This window comes from Drosophila miranda, chromosome 3 (genome assembly GCF_003369915.1).
Source record: "Drosophila miranda strain MSH22 chromosome 3, D.miranda_PacBio2.1, whole genome shotgun sequence".
Taxonomy (NCBI): domain Eukaryota; kingdom Metazoa; phylum Arthropoda; class Insecta; order Diptera; family Drosophilidae; genus Drosophila; species Drosophila miranda.
The window spans coordinates 14,079,702-14,097,972 of record NC_046676.1 but is presented as its reverse complement, the minus strand read 5'-3'; the positions used below and the strand labels follow the sequence as shown (position 1 = coordinate 14,097,972).

The 18,271-nt window shown below is 46.2% G+C and overlaps 3 protein-coding genes across 9 annotated transcripts in view; 1 reads left to right on the top strand and 2 right to left on the bottom strand.

Moving 5' to 3' along the window:
- Positions 1-890: 890 nt before the first annotated feature.
- On the bottom strand, positions 891-10,422 carry LOC108158557 (scavenger receptor class B member 1). 4 transcript variants are annotated; one of them, XM_017290975.2, is made up of 7 exons: positions 8,540-8,626; positions 4,196-4,315; positions 2,985-3,237; positions 2,738-2,911; positions 2,087-2,658; positions 1,903-2,024; positions 891-1,831 (listed from the first exon to the last, which is right to left on the bottom strand). In XM_017290975.2, exons 2-7 carry the CDS (start codon positions 4,254-4,256, stop codon positions 1,451-1,453), a joined length of 1,563 nt encoding a protein of 520 aa, XP_017146464.1. In that variant the 5' UTR covers positions 4,257-4,315; positions 8,540-8,626; the 3' UTR covers positions 891-1,450. The 4 variants fall into 4 exon arrangements, with proteins under 4 accessions (XP_017146464.1, XP_017146462.1, XP_017146463.1 ...); XM_017290973.1 differs by having other exon boundaries at positions 8,450-8,624; XM_017290974.2 differs by having other exon boundaries at positions 8,510-8,623.
- Positions 10,423-12,219: 1,797 nt separating this feature from the next.
- The window catches only part of LOC108158556 (scavenger receptor class B member 1), an 11,142-nt gene continuing 5,090 nt past the window's right edge, over positions 12,220-18,271 (top strand). The window contains exons 1-7 of one of the 4 annotated variants that reach the window (XM_033391584.1): positions 12,220-13,588; positions 14,733-15,023; positions 15,087-15,178; positions 15,247-15,474; positions 15,550-15,822; positions 15,882-16,473; positions 16,546-16,934. In XM_033391584.1, coding sequence (XP_033247475.1) covers positions 14,768-15,023; positions 15,087-15,178; positions 15,247-15,474; positions 15,550-15,822; positions 15,882-16,473; positions 16,546-16,904 — 1,800 coding nt within the window. In that variant the 5' untranslated portion in view covers positions 12,220-13,588; positions 14,733-14,767 and the 3' untranslated portion in view covers positions 16,905-16,934. Of the gene's footprint in view, positions 13,589-14,141; positions 14,315-14,732; positions 15,024-15,086; positions 15,179-15,246; positions 15,475-15,549; positions 15,823-15,881; positions 16,474-16,545; positions 17,113-18,271 lie in introns of those variants that run through there. The other 3 variants (XM_017290972.2, XM_017290971.2, XM_033391585.1) reach the window with 3 other exon arrangements.
- LOC117188160 (myosin heavy chain, non-muscle-like) overlaps positions 17,995-18,271 on the bottom strand; it is a gene marked incomplete at its 5' end in the record, with an annotated part of 23,244 nt that continues 22,967 nt past the window's right edge. Inside the window, one exon of the mRNA XM_033391583.1 lies at positions 17,995-18,232. Within this exon, the coding sequence (XP_033247474.1) occupies positions 18,082-18,232 (151 nt within the window). The remainder of the gene's footprint in view (positions 18,233-18,271) is intronic.

Below are 18,271 nucleotides of genomic sequence, written 5' to 3'. Positions count from 1 at the left end.
TATAATTCATTGAATTTTTTATTACCATTTAATGTTTCATGTATTTTTTGTTTGTTTGGGTTATGTTGGATGACCTCGCAGCCGCTGGAATCCTATATAGAAAGGGAACTCGGACATTAAATCAACTGATGGATAGATAGGGCTTATCTGTCTCGATTGCCTCGATTGCCTCGATTCTCGTTTTCGTTTTCACTTGATCTCGATCCAGCTAAGGCCCTTCGGAAGCATACTTTTGGGATCAATAGGAGCCAGATTCTAACATTTTTAAATCTAAGCATCAAAGGCCCACAGGGGAATACTTATAGCCGGTCGTTGCATTCGATCATTCCCAAGAATAGACACAAATCCAGACCGCATTTGCTGGGATATTATTCCAGAGTTCATCAGAGAATAATATTCTGAAACATCATTCGTTGCATACTTTCGGGTCTAGTACCGATTGCATTCCGGAAAAGGAAGCTGCATGTCTATAAACACTGAAATGGTCGGCAATTAAGCAATTATCGATGGCAAAACACATTTTCAAATTTGATTTTGTTCTCCCGCTAGGTACTTTTTTATTGTTGTTATTTTTATTAAGAAATACAAATATTCTTTTGTTTCGGGAACCCATCTAAATATTCTATGGCTACTGAATGGGGATAGGCCATTTGAGAACCAAATGTGTAGAGCTTAAGCCGACAAACATTTTGCAGGGGAACGTGAAGCCCTGCTTTGGATTCTGTTGAAGCTTTCGGGGTTGTGGAGGCGAGGGGAAGAGGGGATTCGATTCCGGTCTATGCCTAATTAAAATAATATCGTAATTATTTGCATATTATACACATATAAATTGTACATGGGATAGATACAATAGATGTTTTCTATTGGATCGATAATGAAGCACATTTGTATGGAGGACGGAACATTGCTTTATTTTTTATTTGAGAAACGTTTCGGGTTTGGTTTGTGACTTGATTGTCTTGACATCGAATTTCAACAAGTGGTACAACGGGGTACGGGGAATTGTGGGGTTGTTGGGGTATATTAATTCAGTTTTGGTATAACAAATCAAAGTTTAAGCTAAGTCGAAGCTTTGAGCCTTAATGCGATCACGACTGTTGCGTAGGACTACACATCATCATCAAAATTTCATAACGATTACTTACAAAGATAACCTACATACAATACAATAGATACAGATACAGATACAAGTACAGATACACATACAAAATACATACAAGTCTTCCCAGCTCCATTTGTTCTAGACTACAGACACTCACACACACCCCCCACCGGATCAAACCCGAATGGATCTGATCGGATCTGATCGGATCGGATGGGTGCAGGGGATGGGTTATGGGAATGGAATGGAATGGGCTAGTCCCAGTTACCTATCTACACTAAACTAAGACACCCAGAGACCGACCCCTCGATACGTCTACTGATCATATCATCCAAAACTCGACAATCTCTAGTATCTGGCGGGCTGGGTGTCCTTGTTCTGCTTCTTGTTCATGTCCACTTGGGCGGTGGCCAGGTAGTTGGAGCCCTCCAGATGCAGGGTGCTCTGCCGGTGAGAGTTGCGGATCAGGCAGAAGGTCGACAGCAGCAGCAGGGCCACCCCCAGGGCGAACAGGCCGACAATCAGAGCCACACGTATCTTGGGCGGCACTTGTTCGGCAAAGCGCATCAGATCGGTGACCTCATTGGGCAGGCTGTCGATCCCCTCCTCGAACCACAGAATGGGGAAGATGATGTCTGGGAAGTTGGCCACTTGCTTGATGTCGAACACCTGGCTGACGGCCAGATTGATTTGGATACGAGCTCGAACACGCAGAGTGGTTCCCATTTTCTATGGGATAAAGACGGAAATGAATGACCATTACAGGAGAACTGACAGGAGGAAAGGGTCGCCTTTCTTACCGGCTGCACATCGAGGAAGAACTGATGCTTCTCCTTCTCTGGCGGCGAAATGCCCTCCACCTGTGTCCGCAGGCTCTCGTCGCCGAGATAGAAATGGGGGAAGCTTAGCATGATGGGGGAATCTGTACGGGCGAGACATTTGTTAGTGTCAGGAAGGGATCTTTTGAGGCCCAGTGAGTAGTACCGTATTGACACAGCGAGACGTTGAAGAGACCGTTGGGGGAGCACGACGGCTGGCCGGCGGGGCAGAAGCACATGTTCTCCGGGTGGCTCTCGACATCGGCAAAGACCCACTCGGGTGGGGTGAAGCGATAGCCGGGCACCTCGTTAGAGGTCATCACCTCCTTTTCGAAGACCAGCGGCATCAGGCGGCAGAGATCTTTGTCGTACACATGCAACACACGATCGTGGTCGATGTGCGGGGGGAAGATGGAGCCGTCAGTGCCGTTCAGGTGATTGCACTCATCGGTGGTCCAGTGGGGCAGGTGGGTGCGACCGTTGTACTGGTCGATAATGCCGTACTTCTCGATGTCATCGACGCCTGTGTTGACGGTGACGCGGTCGGAGGAGGTGCCGTTCTTGCCGTACAGCAGGCCGAACTCCTCGTATGGCAGCTTCTGCTCCTTAGGCACCACATCCTTGGCCAGCTTGAGCAGCGGATCCTCGTATCCCCAGAGCAGCTGTCCCACGGACACCTGAACGAACGGCTTGATCTTCAGTATGTCCATGATGCTGGCCATGGCCAGACGCAGGAACCTGGGATGGGCAAGATCAGGGTTAATCAGATTGCAGCATTTTTTGTAGAAGCCACTGTCGGCACACGCAGGGCACTCACCTGGCCGCATGCTTGCTTTGGGAGGTGGCACTCAGCATGGGAATGTTGGGCACAATCACCACGTCATCTTCGGGGCCCACAGACAGATCTTCGCGGAACGAGTAGATCTTGCGCAGATTGTAGCTGAGCGTGCCATTGTCATTCTCCACGATGTTAACCTTTTCCCAGCTCTCGCTGCAAGTCGGAGATGAAGGGAGAGAAGATCGTGTTAACATTGACGTTTAGGTGCAGTTTAAAGATCACTTACCTGTAGACATAGGGACCCACCTCATCGACAATGGCCTTGGAGCCATTGCTGAGGAAGTCATCGGCATTGGTCACATTGTAGATGTACAGACTGATGTGGGGCTCCACCGGCGGCTTGGCCCACCAGCCGAAGGTCTTGGCGCCAGGCCGCAGAGCCACCATGCGGTCCACAATGGCATTGATCAGCACGGAGAACTCGCAGGCCACCAAAACGCCTCCCACTATCAAAATCGACGCAATGGCGATCGTAATCCCTGGAAAACCAAGGAGAATTATTCAACGGTTGTACAGCGATTGCATAAATCAGTGGATGATTGGAATGAGTCAGACCCTGTGAGCGGGAAGGTGGGAAAATGTTGGCTTTGTTGGCTTCGATCGAGACAAATATTTGAGTTGGCACTCGACTGGGACAGCTCGGCATAAATATTTATACATCGAACGAATAGAACACTAGTGTACATATTGCGGAACATGAATCACTCTTCTAGTGACCCTTTGACCTTATACACTTTGTTATCCAATTAGCGATGGATAGAGATGCCCGATCCGATCCCCAATTAGTTGTGATTGAATAATTATCGTTTAATTACTGAAGTGCAAGCGCCAGAACTGGAATGTCGACGCTAAACAACAGCAATCAGAGCCATATCCCAGTCCCAGATCCCAGTCCCAGTCCTTGGAACTAAAAGCCCACTGCGCCTTAGTCTTATTTTTCCAGAAGGAAACGAAAGGAAGGGAAAGTCGGTAGCTACTTGGGTGAAGATCTGAGTTTATCCTCTGCGTACTTTCAGCGGAATCAATTAGAAATTCAAAAGCGAATACCAGTCTAACCAGTCATACGAACAAAGCGAAGCATTCGCAATCTATTGAGCAAAATCAAGAACCAGGCACGGCACGTGGAGTTATATATTGTATGCGATATATGGATGATTCGCCCTGGCGTTAAGTCAGTCGATGGGTTCTTGTGGTTCCACCTGCCATTGCGTTGAGCATAAATCGTTTCAGGGGATTATTGCACAAATCAATGCGGAAATCCATATGGAAATTTTTTGTTAATAGGAAGAGCGCGGTTGGCTAATCAGATGCTAATGGTAGTGGGATTTCAGGTAATACTCGTCCAGCTTCCAGTGGGGAAAACTCTGAGAACACATCACCGAAGCATCGCTCACCCCCTTGGGGGCTACTCGGATTCATTGAATTGATTATACTTACACCATTTTCTCAGATACGTGCTGGACAGTTTAGTGCATAGTTTGTGTTTGGGACCGTTCATGTTGTGGCTGTTGTTGGAGTCGTTGTTGTTTCAAGAGTTGACCGCCTTGCAGCTGTTAACTAGAAAAGCAAATCAAAATTATATATAAGACATATCAAGCTGTTTTTATGGGGGGACGACCTACAGACAGATAAGCTGTAATACCGGTTAAGTTGTTAATCTATAATTATCAGGCAAAAGCCAGGTAAACAGGAATGCAATCATTCAATATCACTTGATAATCACATCGTAAAGTTCTAGCCGACATTGGGTCTCGATGCTGGAGCTCATGATCCGCGATCAGCGTTCACGATCACGATACGATCATGATCAACATCTTCTGTTCTGTGCTTCTGCTTCTTTTTCCCCACTCTTTCCATATGTTTACTTATGTCTATGGATATCCATGGCATGGCTTGAAGAGACAACCAGATGACAGTGGAGGAGAGATGCCCCGACGTTGGCCCAGACCTCAGACACGTTGCGGGGCGTGTTGGCCTTGTGGGGCTTGACAACGCTCGAGCTGTGGCTGTATTTAGTTTTGGCCAAAAGCTGATTTATCAGCTATGCGATGCTTCGACACAAAACAAAACAGACGAACAAAACCGATCTGCAATCTTGTTTTGGTGGTTGGGCGACGGGGGACGGGGACTGTCTCCAGAACCTTCAAGTCAGCACAATGACTTTTTGCTGGGGCTCTTTTGTGGCGCGGCTTTTGTGCGCTGGATAATTGCTCGAGTCTCATACGAGTACTGTAACGCTCTGCGCCCTTCCTGGCAGGGACAGACCTTGGCTGCCGTTCAGCTCGGCAATTAAGCACTTTTTAATGGACTGGCAGGCTCCTGCTGCCTCTCCCCCTCTGTCTACTCTACGGCTCTGAATCTGGCTCTGGCTCTGGCTCTGGCTCTGGCTCTGGCTCTGACTCTGAGGTTTCGCATATAACAAATGTCGGAATGAAACCTTGACCGAGGCCAGGGCTGTGCTTGGGCATACATACATACATACGAGTATATCTTTTAATATTCGGACTCGTGCGTAAACAGCAACGATTTTATTATTGAAAATTCCAGGCAGACAGCCCGCAAGCCATTATTCATATTCATAAACGAAACGCAATGCAGCAAAATGGGATTCGGCTAATGGTTTGAGCTATTTGCAGGCGTCGCACGGTCGGAGACAATAGAAACGAAGCGTTTTAATTGCCCCACTCGATCCAATCCAGCACTCCAGCGATACGCAGATTATTCTCAGATTCAAGTGCATACAAACAGTCGTTTATCGGCGCGAACGAGATAATGTGCAACTCCAGTGGGAGATTACTGCTGGGGCACGTTCACACCTTCCATTCCGCGATTCGGAAGAACGCACTGAGAACACGAGAACATGAGAGCCAGACTCGACGCTCAAATTCTTGGATGCTCTGCGGAAATGGTGGCCTACAACCAGTTTAGATGTTTTCGCTTTACGGTTTCGGCCAAAAACCATTAAACTTTGTACTTTGGGCCCTGGCCAGCACACAGCACACAGCACACAGCACACGCACACCACCCCACTTACCCACCAACTGAGTGGATACAAAGTTTTTTGTATTTTTTTTTTAGTATTTGTCGAGTTTACTGCGCTCTCTGAACGCCACAAGGTCGAGCTGGCGACTCCAATATCTGTGTGTTTGTGATTTGTGTTGTGTGTTTTGCATTGGATCCACCATTGGATCCACCATTGTTGGCTCTTGTCGAGCGATGCCCATTGAATACCAATTAACCCATAATTATTTCAAATGATTTTCGGTGACACCCGTCATCGAGCCATAAATCAGTTAATTCAATCAGGAATTTATTTGCTGAGTACTTAGTACTCGTAATTTCGGTTCTGTTTGCTGTTAGCTGTTGGCTGATTGTGCGCTTTGTTGGCGGAGTGCACTGCTTCAGGGCCTGGCTATTATAAGTACAAATACGTAAAAACTTTTTAGCATTACAAATGCTTGCCAAGAACGAGGAATGGAGTGGAGTGGAGTCTACTGGAGATGCAGTGTGACTCAGAGTGCTGGTTCTCGGGAAATGAAATGTGTGTGTAACTAACAGAACCTGAGCCATTGTGTCTCGCATCCCCAAGAAGTATGCAAGCAACCGGAGGTGACTGGAATGACTGGGAAATTCTAGATCTGAACAGCAGACCATCCAAACACCTTGGTATGAGAATCACAGCCAGATTTCAGCAGTTTTGGCATTCCATTCTATTCCAATGAAATGCGATAACTGATGTAATCATTTTACTTTTGTTGACTCGGATCTCGCCCGTTGTTGGAGTCGTTGGAGCTGTTGGAGCTGCTCTTTCAGCTGTTCAATTAGCGGCTAACGTGTTGTGTTTAACGTGAAATCGCCAGCCGAGTGTTCGCTTTTATATCTTCGACGTGTACGAGCATGTGTTGAATGTTATATATGGCTTAGACAGAATCCCAACTTCAATAGAAATTTACTTTCTAAACACACGTTTTTGTATGAATTGAACTGAAAGCGGAATCTTGGCGAAGACATCCTCTGCCCCTCTTGCTGCTGCTGCTGCTGATCAGAGCTTGGCAGAGCTCTCGGATTGAAATGAAGTAAAGGCGAAGACAACGTGGAGTCGAGTCTCATAATTTCACTGCGTTTAAATGTTGCACAAATAAATACAAGCGGTAGCAGCTACTTATTTTAAACAATTACCCTGACCCAATTTCAGAGCTGGGGCTGTGGCTGTGGCTGTGCCTGTTGCTGCCGCTGTGACACTGGCCTGGCCAAAAACCAAGCGGGCTGCTGACAAAATTCACTTTGCCTTTTTTTTTAATAATACAAAATGAAATGATTTTTACATTTTTGTGCGTTAAACAGTGCTTGGCTGTGCTGTTGTCAATGGCGTGACAAACATGTGCGACGGGGCTCATCTTGGAGTTTCAGTAGGTCAGTTTTGGTGGCAATTACCCCAGAGACAGGGACAGGTACAGGTGCAGGTGCAGGTACAGGTACAGGTACATGGAACAGACCATAACAGAGAGAGAGAGAGAGAGAGACAGCAGAAGTACAAAGTGTTGTTTGCGTTTTGCTTTCGCAGTGAAATGTGTCAACGGGCAACGGGCAACAGCAAAGACAAAGACAAAGCCTGGCAATTGTCACCTCAATTTTATGACCAACTTGGCAACGAAATCAAGCAACAACTTCAGCAGAAACTTCAGCAACAGAGTGCCACAAGATAACATAGTATACTCGTAGTCGTATATGTATTATGAAGATGATGATTCAAAGCTTTTGCTCCGGACCGGACTGTTGCTGCTGCTGCTGGCCGCTTCTGGTGCAACCTTCACATAATCGTCATCATGGTTATGTGGTCAAAAAGAGAGCTTTCTTTCGGGCCCTCTTCACTTGTTTATGCATTTATTTAGTTTTATTTGATTTCTGTGGGGTTTTCTGACCTGGACACACGCTTCATTTTGATTTTTGAATTTTTGAATTTTGATTTTGGATTTTTGGACGAGTATGTAGTATGTGTGGTGTTTTTTGGGTAAACTTTTTTTATTTGATTTCGTTTTGAGTCGCTGCTTCGTGGCAGCGCCAATCAGCGCGCTGTGCAGAGCGAAAATTTCACTTTTTCCACACAAGTAATCATAAAAACTATGCACGTTCGTAAAATGCGCTTTTGGCAGGGCCGTAGACAGCATTTAGCTGCTGCCGCTGGCTCCAGGGGGAAAGAGGCATCATCAGCAGCAGCAGCAGCAGCCACAAAGCATAATTCAATGATTTTCCGCTTTTGTAGAGCTATTAAGCGCCCAGCCAAGCCATCGAGCCACCATGGAAATGGTTTCATTTTGGCTGAGTGGGCAAGGTCTTGCTCAACGCTGAGACTGCGACTGCGACGGCGACTGCGACGAGACCGACCCGACAACATCTATAAGGTTTATCAATGATCGATGCAGTAAGCAGCAACAACAAATGGACTTTTACTGCCGCAAAAGGCCTGGAATGTGAGTGCTACTGCCACACCACACCATACCATACCATACCACAAACAACACACCACACACTTGTTGCTGCTGTTGCTGCTGGCTTTTGTGAAAGACACACCAGAGAGGCAGACGCAGACCTGTCCAGCCTGAGGGGAAGGGAGGGGACAGGCCACAAGCCGCAAGTCGCAATCCGCAGACATTTCAAAATAGTTATATTAACACACAGACAGGCACTCACACGGGAGCCGGAATCGGAGTCGAAATTGGCCGTTTACACGGATGCAAGTTTAGTACGTACGCGCTGTTTTGTGGATAGATAGATTCTTACGGGGGGCCACAAAATGTGGAACGTAACACCAAACTGCCGGTAAAAAACGTTCACGACTTGTACGCTCGTAAAGCCGCCGAGAAACTGATGTCGATGTCTTCGAGTGGCCCCACAACGTAAGATGTTGGGGCGGCGAAAGCTTCCACCTGAAGCTCGGCTTGGCATTGCGACAAAGCGAAACTCGAAAACCAGATAAACAGGTACACCTGTGTGCGTATGTGTGTATGAAGGTGTGTGCTCAAGAGGAGAGGCACTAGCAAAAGCGAGAGTAAGCAAGCGCGCTCTGTGTGTGGCTGTGTGTGGCTGTGTGTGGCTGTGTGTGGTGCATGACTTGAGCTTTTGCTCAATGCACTGTATGCGATAAAAGCTTTCGGATATTCGAATAGTCTTCGATCGGCTCGAAATAAATGTTGCCTGTTTCTGCTGTCGCTCCCTCGATTTTCTTCTCTCTCTTTCTGCTGCTGTTGAGGAATGGAATGGGTGGCGGCGACTGATAAAAAACAAGTTTGTTGCTTTTGCATTGAAGTCTTTCGTTTTGGTTGCGTTCCGTTCCGTTTTATGTTGCACACACACAGAGACACAATCCCATTGATTGCCACACCAATACCACTGGCAGCACTAAACGATTATGATATTTAGTTGTTGTTGCAAATGACTCACTTCTATCGTGATTGTTGTTGTTGTTATTATGGTTTGTGCCAGTGGTTGCCAAACACCAAACATCAGAAGCCACAATAACGAAGACAGATCAAGTTGAAGCCACAGAATGTATGCTAAAGCTGACAGCTCCAACGATCACAAATTATTGTTATTGCCACTGAATGTTGCAGTTTCGGTGGGCATTGCGAAGCTTTTTGGTTTTGTTTGTTGTTGTCCGTCTCCAGAATCGGAATCTTGCAAAAGCTTTCCTGCTTGAGCATAAACAGGCTTTTGGGAAATGCGCAAGCCGGGGAAACAACACCGCGCGACAAAAACTTGTTGCATTTGCATAACCAATAACAGCGAGGGGAAATCATTTCAGACCATGTCTAGGAAATGTGATTCGAGAAATTGTCCACTGGCAGAAAATTTCACAGCGAGCACGTTCGTTCTGAAACGATGGAGAGTTTTTCCAGCTTAGATGAATCAGGGGCAAGTTCTGACGATATGATGATTGCTAAATGAATAAGACTTGGGAGATTCTATGATTCTCAGATATTCGGATAGAATTTTTAGAGTTGGGAATGATCTTAAGAGGATCCAGTTGTGTACTAGCATTAATATCTTTTGCTTAAGCCTGACAAAACCATTGCTCAATCCCCATAACAATGGCTTTTTAGTTAGAAGGCGAACCAAGACATTATCGCCTCAATGTGTTTGACATTCCGACTCCAAGACCAACCACACACACGCACACAGACGCACAAAGATATAGAGTGCTGGTGGACGGGGCGACGACGACGACGACGGTGACGGCGACCCGTATCCAATGCCTAACTCTATGACGACTTTGCATGCCAATAAGGCCAACCGGGTTGCATGCGACCTTTCTGTTTATGTAAACTGTCGTACAAAGTGGCGCAGTTTTGTTGTAAGTGATGCAATAAATAATAATAAAAGCACAGCAAAAGCAACAACAACAACAACAACAACAACAACATACGCATATGTAAATTTAAATGTTGTTGCGTGTCATCAATAGCCCCTGCCCCGCCGACGGAAGAGAATCAAATTTGGTTTTTCACTTACGATACAGAATGTCGACCAACGTCGGCATGGCCAATCATCAGCTCCTCAGGGTATCTTCGCTCAGATTGGCTATCGATGTAGGCTTTGAAGATTCTGGATTTCCGATGATTGTGTCCTACTTTTCGAAGAACTTTTATTATTTAATTTTGAGATTTTTTATGTGTGATTCTTGTTTATACATATTTGTGTATGTAAGAACTTTTTTTTGGCACTTGACGACCCGGCAACCCAGGTTGTTGATAAGGCCCCCCCCCCCGCTTTCCCTTTTATTTCTCCGTCAGAGCTGATAAGATCCCTACAAGCGAGCATTCAGGAAGCGGGAACTGAAAGCCAATCGAGGGCACCGCCAGCTCTACATTTAACGTGATGGAAACGACTTTGCCCTCCATCTTTACAGCTTTTAAGGTAGTTTATGTGAGGGCCTAAACAAACTACAGTAACTTAGAGCGCGGCTGACTTAGTGCCACTTAAGTTGTCAGTTCCAGTCAAATACTCCGCCGTAAAATAGAAGTTGAAGCTAGCTATTGGGACCTGCTCGGGGCGGAGACAATACTCATTGCAGGCGAACAGTATTGGAAAGCTATTAGCAGCACGGAACGAGTAAACGATTGAGCCATTGGAATATCATGCGCGTCATCCGCGCCTTCTAGAAAAACAAAAAGTTCAGAGAGGCTATCAATCGAAAATGATGCAAAACACGATGGGGCCGCCGCCGCTTCACCGCGCCTTATAGGGAGCACGACAGATTAATTGTAAACTCTTGACTAAACTGATAAATGCCGAGCACACAATCGTCGCCTGTGCCTGGGCCTGGGCCTGGGCCTGGTCTCTGGCCGTGTGGGGTTCAATAACTTGCGATTCTCCTCCCGGGGGTATTTACGCGAGTAATCACGTTGTCATGTCATAGCGATGCGGGCTTGAGGCAAGTCTGCCAGCTTAAGAACTGAGCATTCATACGACTGGAAGATAAGCTAATTTAAATATATCCTCACATGCTCCAAGAATTGCAAAACGACAACAGAAGCCGAGGAGAACGAGACGAAAAGAAAAGAAAAAGAATAAGAAGACAGAGGTAGCACCTTGAGCACCCATGCACTGAGCGAAATAGTGAATGCACATTTCTTTGTCAACCGCTAATTGACTGGTTAAAGTCCATTACAGCTCTATAAGTGAAATGGTAAACTCAGGAATACGCTATAAAAAGCCTAAGTGCTAATTGCTTTTTTTTTGGCACGTGTGAATATACGTACATACATACAATTGTATTGGGCCATTTGAACATTCCTATATATAGACCTATAATGCATATATTATTGATCAGACGACTCTTTAGCTTTCTTTTCACTATATTTGACTGCTGTATATATAAGATGTTCTATAAAAAGGTTCTTCCTGCTTTCACCTTGTGCCATTTCCACTTGTTTCCCGCTTCCCGTTTTCTCTTAGTGCATCGCAGATTGGAGCAGAAACAATGGAGCCCGTTTCTGGATCCCCGCCCCTCTTCTTCGGTCTCTGCATGATCCGCGCCGTTCATCTAATTCGATAATAATGAAGCAGCCACTACTCTCTCGAGTGGAGAGAAAGCAATGGGGGATGGGGCTGCAGCTGCTGCTGCTGGTGCTGCTGCAGATGCTGCTCTCTATCTCTTCTTCCTGAGAGTGTGTGTGCGTGTGCGTGTGCGTGTGGGTATCATTGTGGTTCCTTTGTATGAACGATGATTAAATTTGCACTTTGTCTCATTACACACACAAGCATAGAAGCTGGCACACGCACATTGGCTGCTACGTAGTAAGCAAGCAATACCGATACGTAAAACGCTGGCAGCGCTGTCGGCGCCCTGCAGTTATCAGCAATCATTGCTGACCACTCGCTTATCAGAAACAGAGCTGCAGCAGAGACAGCGGCTGCGGTAGCGACGGCGACGGCGACACCGAAAGCAAGATCGTAGAACGAGGAAAGAGAACGAAACACAACGAAGGCCCAGCTGTTGATTCCGAACGGAGCGGAGCCGATTCCGTCGTAGTAATAACTTGTTTGGTGGGCAGCAGCACGCACCACAGTCAGTCCCCGTGTCCAGTCCCAGTGTTTTTCAGAGTCTATGGAAACCCGCAGTCGGGTTACAAACAGCCCCAGAACCCCCAGAAAGCGAAATCTAATCGGTTCTAGAGGTCCCGGGCTCTAATCGCGGAATCCGCAACAAATACCATACCCAACGGACAAGTGGTTGATCCAGTGCCAATTCGGGGGCAAAACGCTCGAAAGATATTATCAAGCCAACGGCTGGTCCGAATATGTAGTGTTTGCCGTTGTGTTTCCTTCCCTGTTGTTCGGTCGTACCGTTGCAGTTGTTGGGACAACTAAGACAAACCAGAAACGGAATCGATTCCAAGTGCAGTGCAGTGGAAGACGACGAGCAAGAAGAAGCAGAAGAGGCAATAACAGTGGCAGTGGCAGAGTGGAGAAGGATTGAGTGTATTCCATATGGAAAACCAGCTCCAGCTGCAGTTACAGCTCCACTGTTTTTTTTTGTAAATCGAGGCAGGAACTGGCCCCAACGATCGAGCTGACAAAAGAGAATAGCGACAAAACAAAGAAGCAGGCGAACAAAGAACACAAGCCAAGAAAAACAGAGAACACAGTGTCGGTCAGAGAGGAGAGAGGAGAGCGACAAGAGTTCTTTCTTATAGAGATGCTCGTGCAAGTGTGTGGCTGCAAGATACAGATCCAGATACAGTGACAGAGACAGCGACAGATCCCGCGGAGCAGTCCCAGCATCCACATCGTTAAGAGAGGCAGAGAGCGACAGGAAAACCCCCCAAAAAAGCTCAATACGAATGGTGTGCACACAGCGTAAATACGACAAAATTGTTAATTAAGACGCCAAATGTTTGGCAGTCGTCGAAAGTGCAGAGGCGAGTGGCGGGAGGCAAAGTAAACCACAGAGAGAGAACGCGCACTGTGAAAGAGAGAGAGAGAGAGAGAGAGAAGTGCGGGTGCAATTACCTTGCGTTTGTGTGAGTGTGTTGTGTTCCGTTTCCATTTCGTTCACCTGAACAGCTGTCTTCGCGCACGATCTCTCTCCGCTCACTCACCCACTCTCTTGTTGGTTCGCTTGGCACCCGCATCTCCAAGCCGTTATCAGTCAACTGAACTGCCTGCACCAGCTCAGTTTTCTGCAACTAATTGGGAAAAAGCAGACAGGAGAGAAGCAGACAAAAAGGGAGAGGAACGGTGAAGACAACCAACCTTCGCCGCGACGCGTCCCACACATATAAATAGGAGAAACAGACCAACCAGACGACAGATTGCCGCCCTCTAAGCGTAGGTCTCAAGAGCAAATTTGAATCCAAAAACATTTTTTTCAAACACAATATTGAATTCATAATGTTTGGGGGGTAGTCTAAGGCGCAATTTCATGCTGCTCAGAGCCAGTCTTATCAAAATTCGAAATCAAATCAATTTGCGGTCACAGCAGTTCCAGATCACTTTAGCTATCAATAACCCCATTGAAACCCATTGAGCCATTATCTCCGCCAGTTCGTTCACATTCACAAAAAGTTCATGCTCGTGCTGAAAAAATTGGAAAATTTGACGCCCAGGTTGAGGCTTATTCCGTGGCGTTGACCCGTTTTCAAAGTTAGCGTACAAGTACCCCCCAGAATTGGTAATTTCTAGAGCTTAACTCTATGGCATACAGACACACAGTCACTCAAACTGATACCTCCTTGATTTGTTGCTTCCATAATATTATTTTATGATTTGCCAGCTATAGTATATAAAAGTATCAGTATTATATATTCGTAGGAGCTACTGATAAGGCCTAGCACATACATATGGGTTGTACTTTGATTTCAGCACGGGCAGAAGTCGCAGCTGAGCCCAGCATGCGGAGGCTCTGAGAGCTGAAACCCAGATTAGTTGGTGAAAAATTCTGTAAACGATCGCATGGTTAATAATCTTAGCTCCACGGAAAATAGTTCCGATTAAACCACGCACACGAAAACGAACACACATATACAAATACAATTATATATAACCCTATAAAAGGTATTAATGAATTTGATTTCCATCAATGGAGGAAAACTTAACTTAACACTCGCGAACTTGTTGTACAATCGTTGTATACTTATGTGTTCGATGAACTCTTGGATTCTCTGATAAGCCCATAATTATAATCAGCCCAGGCAGATAGATCCCTTGGCTGCGCCACGTGTTCCCAATCCCAAAGATAACATCAAATTATACATATTATTAATATCAGTGAACAAGAATCAGTTTCAAGTGCCGAGATATCTGTAATTCAAGGAGCACCTTTTATGGAAACTTTATTACTGATAGTAGAATGGCATCGGAATTCATGGGAATCATAATCTATTAGCTTACAGGCTCCTGGCTAGCAACAACATACTATACTGCGATCACTGTGATAAGAGGACAGCATAACATTTGTTAACTCCACTTTCAGCTCCATCGAAGCGTCCCCTCACACAAACACACAGAATGCCACGTACAACAAACCTTGATGTGGCCTTGCCACCAACTCAAGATGATCTCAGCAGATCCAAGTCCAACACATTGAACTCTCAGCGGAATGGGGCCGGTGCGGGAGGAACTGGAACCTTCGGGGGAGCCTACAGCAGCGGGAAGAGTGGGCACGACAAGCCAACGATACTCCAGATGATATTGGAGGCCTTCGGGCTGCGCAATCACACACAAAACCGCGAGCCAACGTCCAAGGATATTGGCACACTGATAAGTAAGTAGAGCACGGTTGATAGGATGATACTCGTATCCCTGACTAACCTGACCCACTTTGCAGTGCTGGGGGTGATGTTCCTGCTGTTCGTGATCAGTGTGACTGGATTCTTTGTGATGTGGTTCACCGAGTTCTACAACAACACCATGCTAGAGGTAAGATGCTGCCCACTGGCAGAATTGGCTTGCGAAAATTCTTGAATCTACCCAAAACCCCACCATAGAATCTGGTACTGGCCGAGAACTCGGACACGGCCAAGAGTTGGCTCAACCCAGACCCCAAGTACGATACGCTGCTGAAGGCGCACATCTTCCACTACCCCAACATCGAGGATTATCTGGCCGGGCGGGCCGATAAGATACAGATTCGCGATATGGGCCCGCTAGTCTACCAAGAGCACACGGTCAAGGACGAGGTCTCGTTCAACAAGAATTTCACGGTCACCTTCAGGGTAGGTGTCACTAGCCGACTTAAAAACCAAAGCAGGGCTTACTAATTTTCCTCCTTTTTTATAATTGCTCTGCAGGATCGCAAGTCGTACAAGTTTCTGCCAGAGAAATCGGCCATCCGGGAGGATGATGTGTTGCTGGTACCAAATGTGCCGCTGATCAGTGCCGCCGGCCACGTGAAGCGTATGCCTTACGTTGATCGCCTCATTTCAGGCATGTTAATCAACACGTTCAACGAAGGCCTGTTCAAGAACCTTACGGCTGCAGAGTACCTTTGGGGATACGAGGACAAGATCATCAAACTGAAGAGCCTGGGCAAGGGCAAGAGGCGTTTCGGCCTGCTGATGAGCGTAAGTGTTTGTCGATCCTTTGCCAAGATCTTTGGCCCAATAGTATTATTTTCCTTCAGCGAAATGGAACAAGCGTGGACTCGATTCAGGTGAACACCGGCGAGGACGATATCACCAAGTACAGCACCATCACCCAATTCAATGGCATGCCCCAGTTGGACTACTGGGAGGGGGAGGAGTGTAATCGAATCGATGGTGTGGACCCCTCCATGTTCTCCCCGAATCTCCTGCAGACTCGCGATACGGTTCACGTCTTCCTGCAAGTGTTGTGTCGCAAGGTGCCGCTCAACTTTGAGAAGGAGGTGACCATCTACGACGATATCGATGTGCTGCGCTACCGGACGCCCATGGATGTGTTTGACCATCCGTCCGAGAACCCGGCGAATCAGTGCTATTGCCACAACACGGAACGCTGCCTGCCCAGCGGAGTGATCAATGCCACAAAGTGCTACGGGGACTCGCCCATCTTTCCCTCCTTCCCGCACTTCTTCTCCGGCGATCCGGTCCTGTACAAGATCTTCGATGGCATCAAACCCGATGCGGAGCTCCATCAGACCTACGCCGACATTCATCCGCGCTTTGGTTTCCCCATCAGCGGAGCTTCGCGCGTCCAGATCAACATTATGCTGGACAAGACCCCTCTACTGAAGAGTAAGTTATCAGGAGGATCTCCATCCATCTCCATCCAACCTTTTTGATAATGATAATTTTTGGCAATTTCAGATCAGGGGGATCTTCTGGAGAACGGTACCATCTTGCCACTGATGTGGATCGAGATCACCTCGGGTGACTTCTCGGAGGAGGTACTGCACATGCTGTACGTAAGCACCTTCTACCTTGACGCCATCCAGCAGTCTCTCAAGTATGGTACGCTCCTCATCTCCGTGACCTCCTTCAGCCTGATTGTGGCCGGGGTCTACTACCTTAACAGCAAGCGAGAGGAGCACCTCCAGGAGAGCAAGTCCTCCGCTGAGCTCGAGGCGCTGAACGGTGGCATAGTGATGGTGCAGCACTTAAACATACCAGTCTCCTGTGCCCCTTCTGCTCCACACATCGAAGTGGATGATCATCGAGCAGCGTAAGCCAGGTGACCAAGCAGTGCCATTAGTTAGATAGTTAGTTAGTTAGTCATGGGCGGGGACGGGGAAAATTATCCAGACTTGTATGAGATTTTCGAATTTTTTTTCTAGGATTAAACGTACATCTTAGTCAGCCAGTTACCTGTACTGTAGTATGTAGCCATCAGTTTGTATATATGTAAAAATGTTAATAAACTTATATTCTCATTTATGTGTATACTCTGTATTTCCTTAAATAATATGGCATATTATTATTTCTAAATCCACGCTTGCAGGAAAGAAATCACATGTTCAGTTTTTAATGTTTCTTAAAATTCCCTCCGATTTAATGGTATTTCCAGTGCTCTAAAGTATGCAGAAAAAATCGAATTTCGATGGTATCGATAACAATTGGAAAAGATGGTCACACTAAAAAGCACAAATTTCAATTTAAATTCCGGTCAAACTACCCCAATTTTGAAGAGAACCAGAATACATGCCGAGATCATGAATAACTCTAGAAATTATACACTGATCTCTGTATTTCCTATTCCTCAATCCAGAGCAACCTAACGGCTAACAGTACAAAATCATTTTATGTATATAATATAGCAAATTTTATTGTTTAGTTCTAAACAAAAACGAAATTAAATTCGTACATTAGTTGCTTGTTCAACATTTTCTTTCCGATTATCTTTTGTTTTTACTCTGCTCTGTTCGGATTCGTTTCCATTTTGAGAACCGTTTTAGTTGTTAAATGCATGAATTACATATTGCATCGTATTGCTATGCTACGGGCTGTTCTATGTTAGGTATTTATGTATGTATTTAAAGATTGATTGCAACGTGGAAGTGAGTGTATCCTAAAGATATGCTGAAGGAAGTTAATAAGTTTCTGGGTTTCGGTTGTTTTTGAGTTGCATAATTTTCGTTTTTATTTTCGATGCTTGCTCCGATCGGCAGCCAATCGGGGGATGCGGGGAAAGTTTCTTATGTGTTTATGGTTGTTTTATATAAATTTAAATTGGGGGAAATTGGAGTGTTTGACAACATTGTTTTTCTTTTTGCTTTTTTTGTTTCATTGTTTATGTTTTCTGTCGTTATAAAATGCTGGTTTTGTTGGTTTACGTCGTTTATTTTGCTCTTCTCTTCTTCATCTCTTCTCCGTCCTATTCTCGATCTTGACCTAATAATTAACGCGTCAATTGCCCGAATCCTCGCCATCTAATGATTCATCCTGCACCGATGAGCTGTCGTCACCGCCGCCGCCGCCCCCACCACCGCCTCCTCCGCGCTTCGATGAAGGTGTGCCCGTGAGCCGGCTGGAGCTGAGGCCCATGCCGCCGGTGCGTCTAAAGGAAAGGGAGACATACAAGTTGCAGGATTAGTAT

Bases quoted from the DNA above. Each gene is read 5' to 3' on its own strand.
- LOC108158557 (XM_017290975.2), bottom strand. From the start codon at position 4,256: ATGAACGGTCCCAAACACAAACTATGCACTAAACTGTCCAGCACGTAT. The intron at 3,238-4,195 runs GTAAGTATAATC...TTGGTTTTCCAG, and splicing joins CACGTATCTGAGAAAATGGT to GGATTACGATCGCCATTGCG. The intron at 2,025-2,086 runs GTACTACTCACT...TCGCCCGTACAG, and splicing joins CGTCTCGCTGTGTCAATACG to ATTCCCCCATCATGCTAAGC.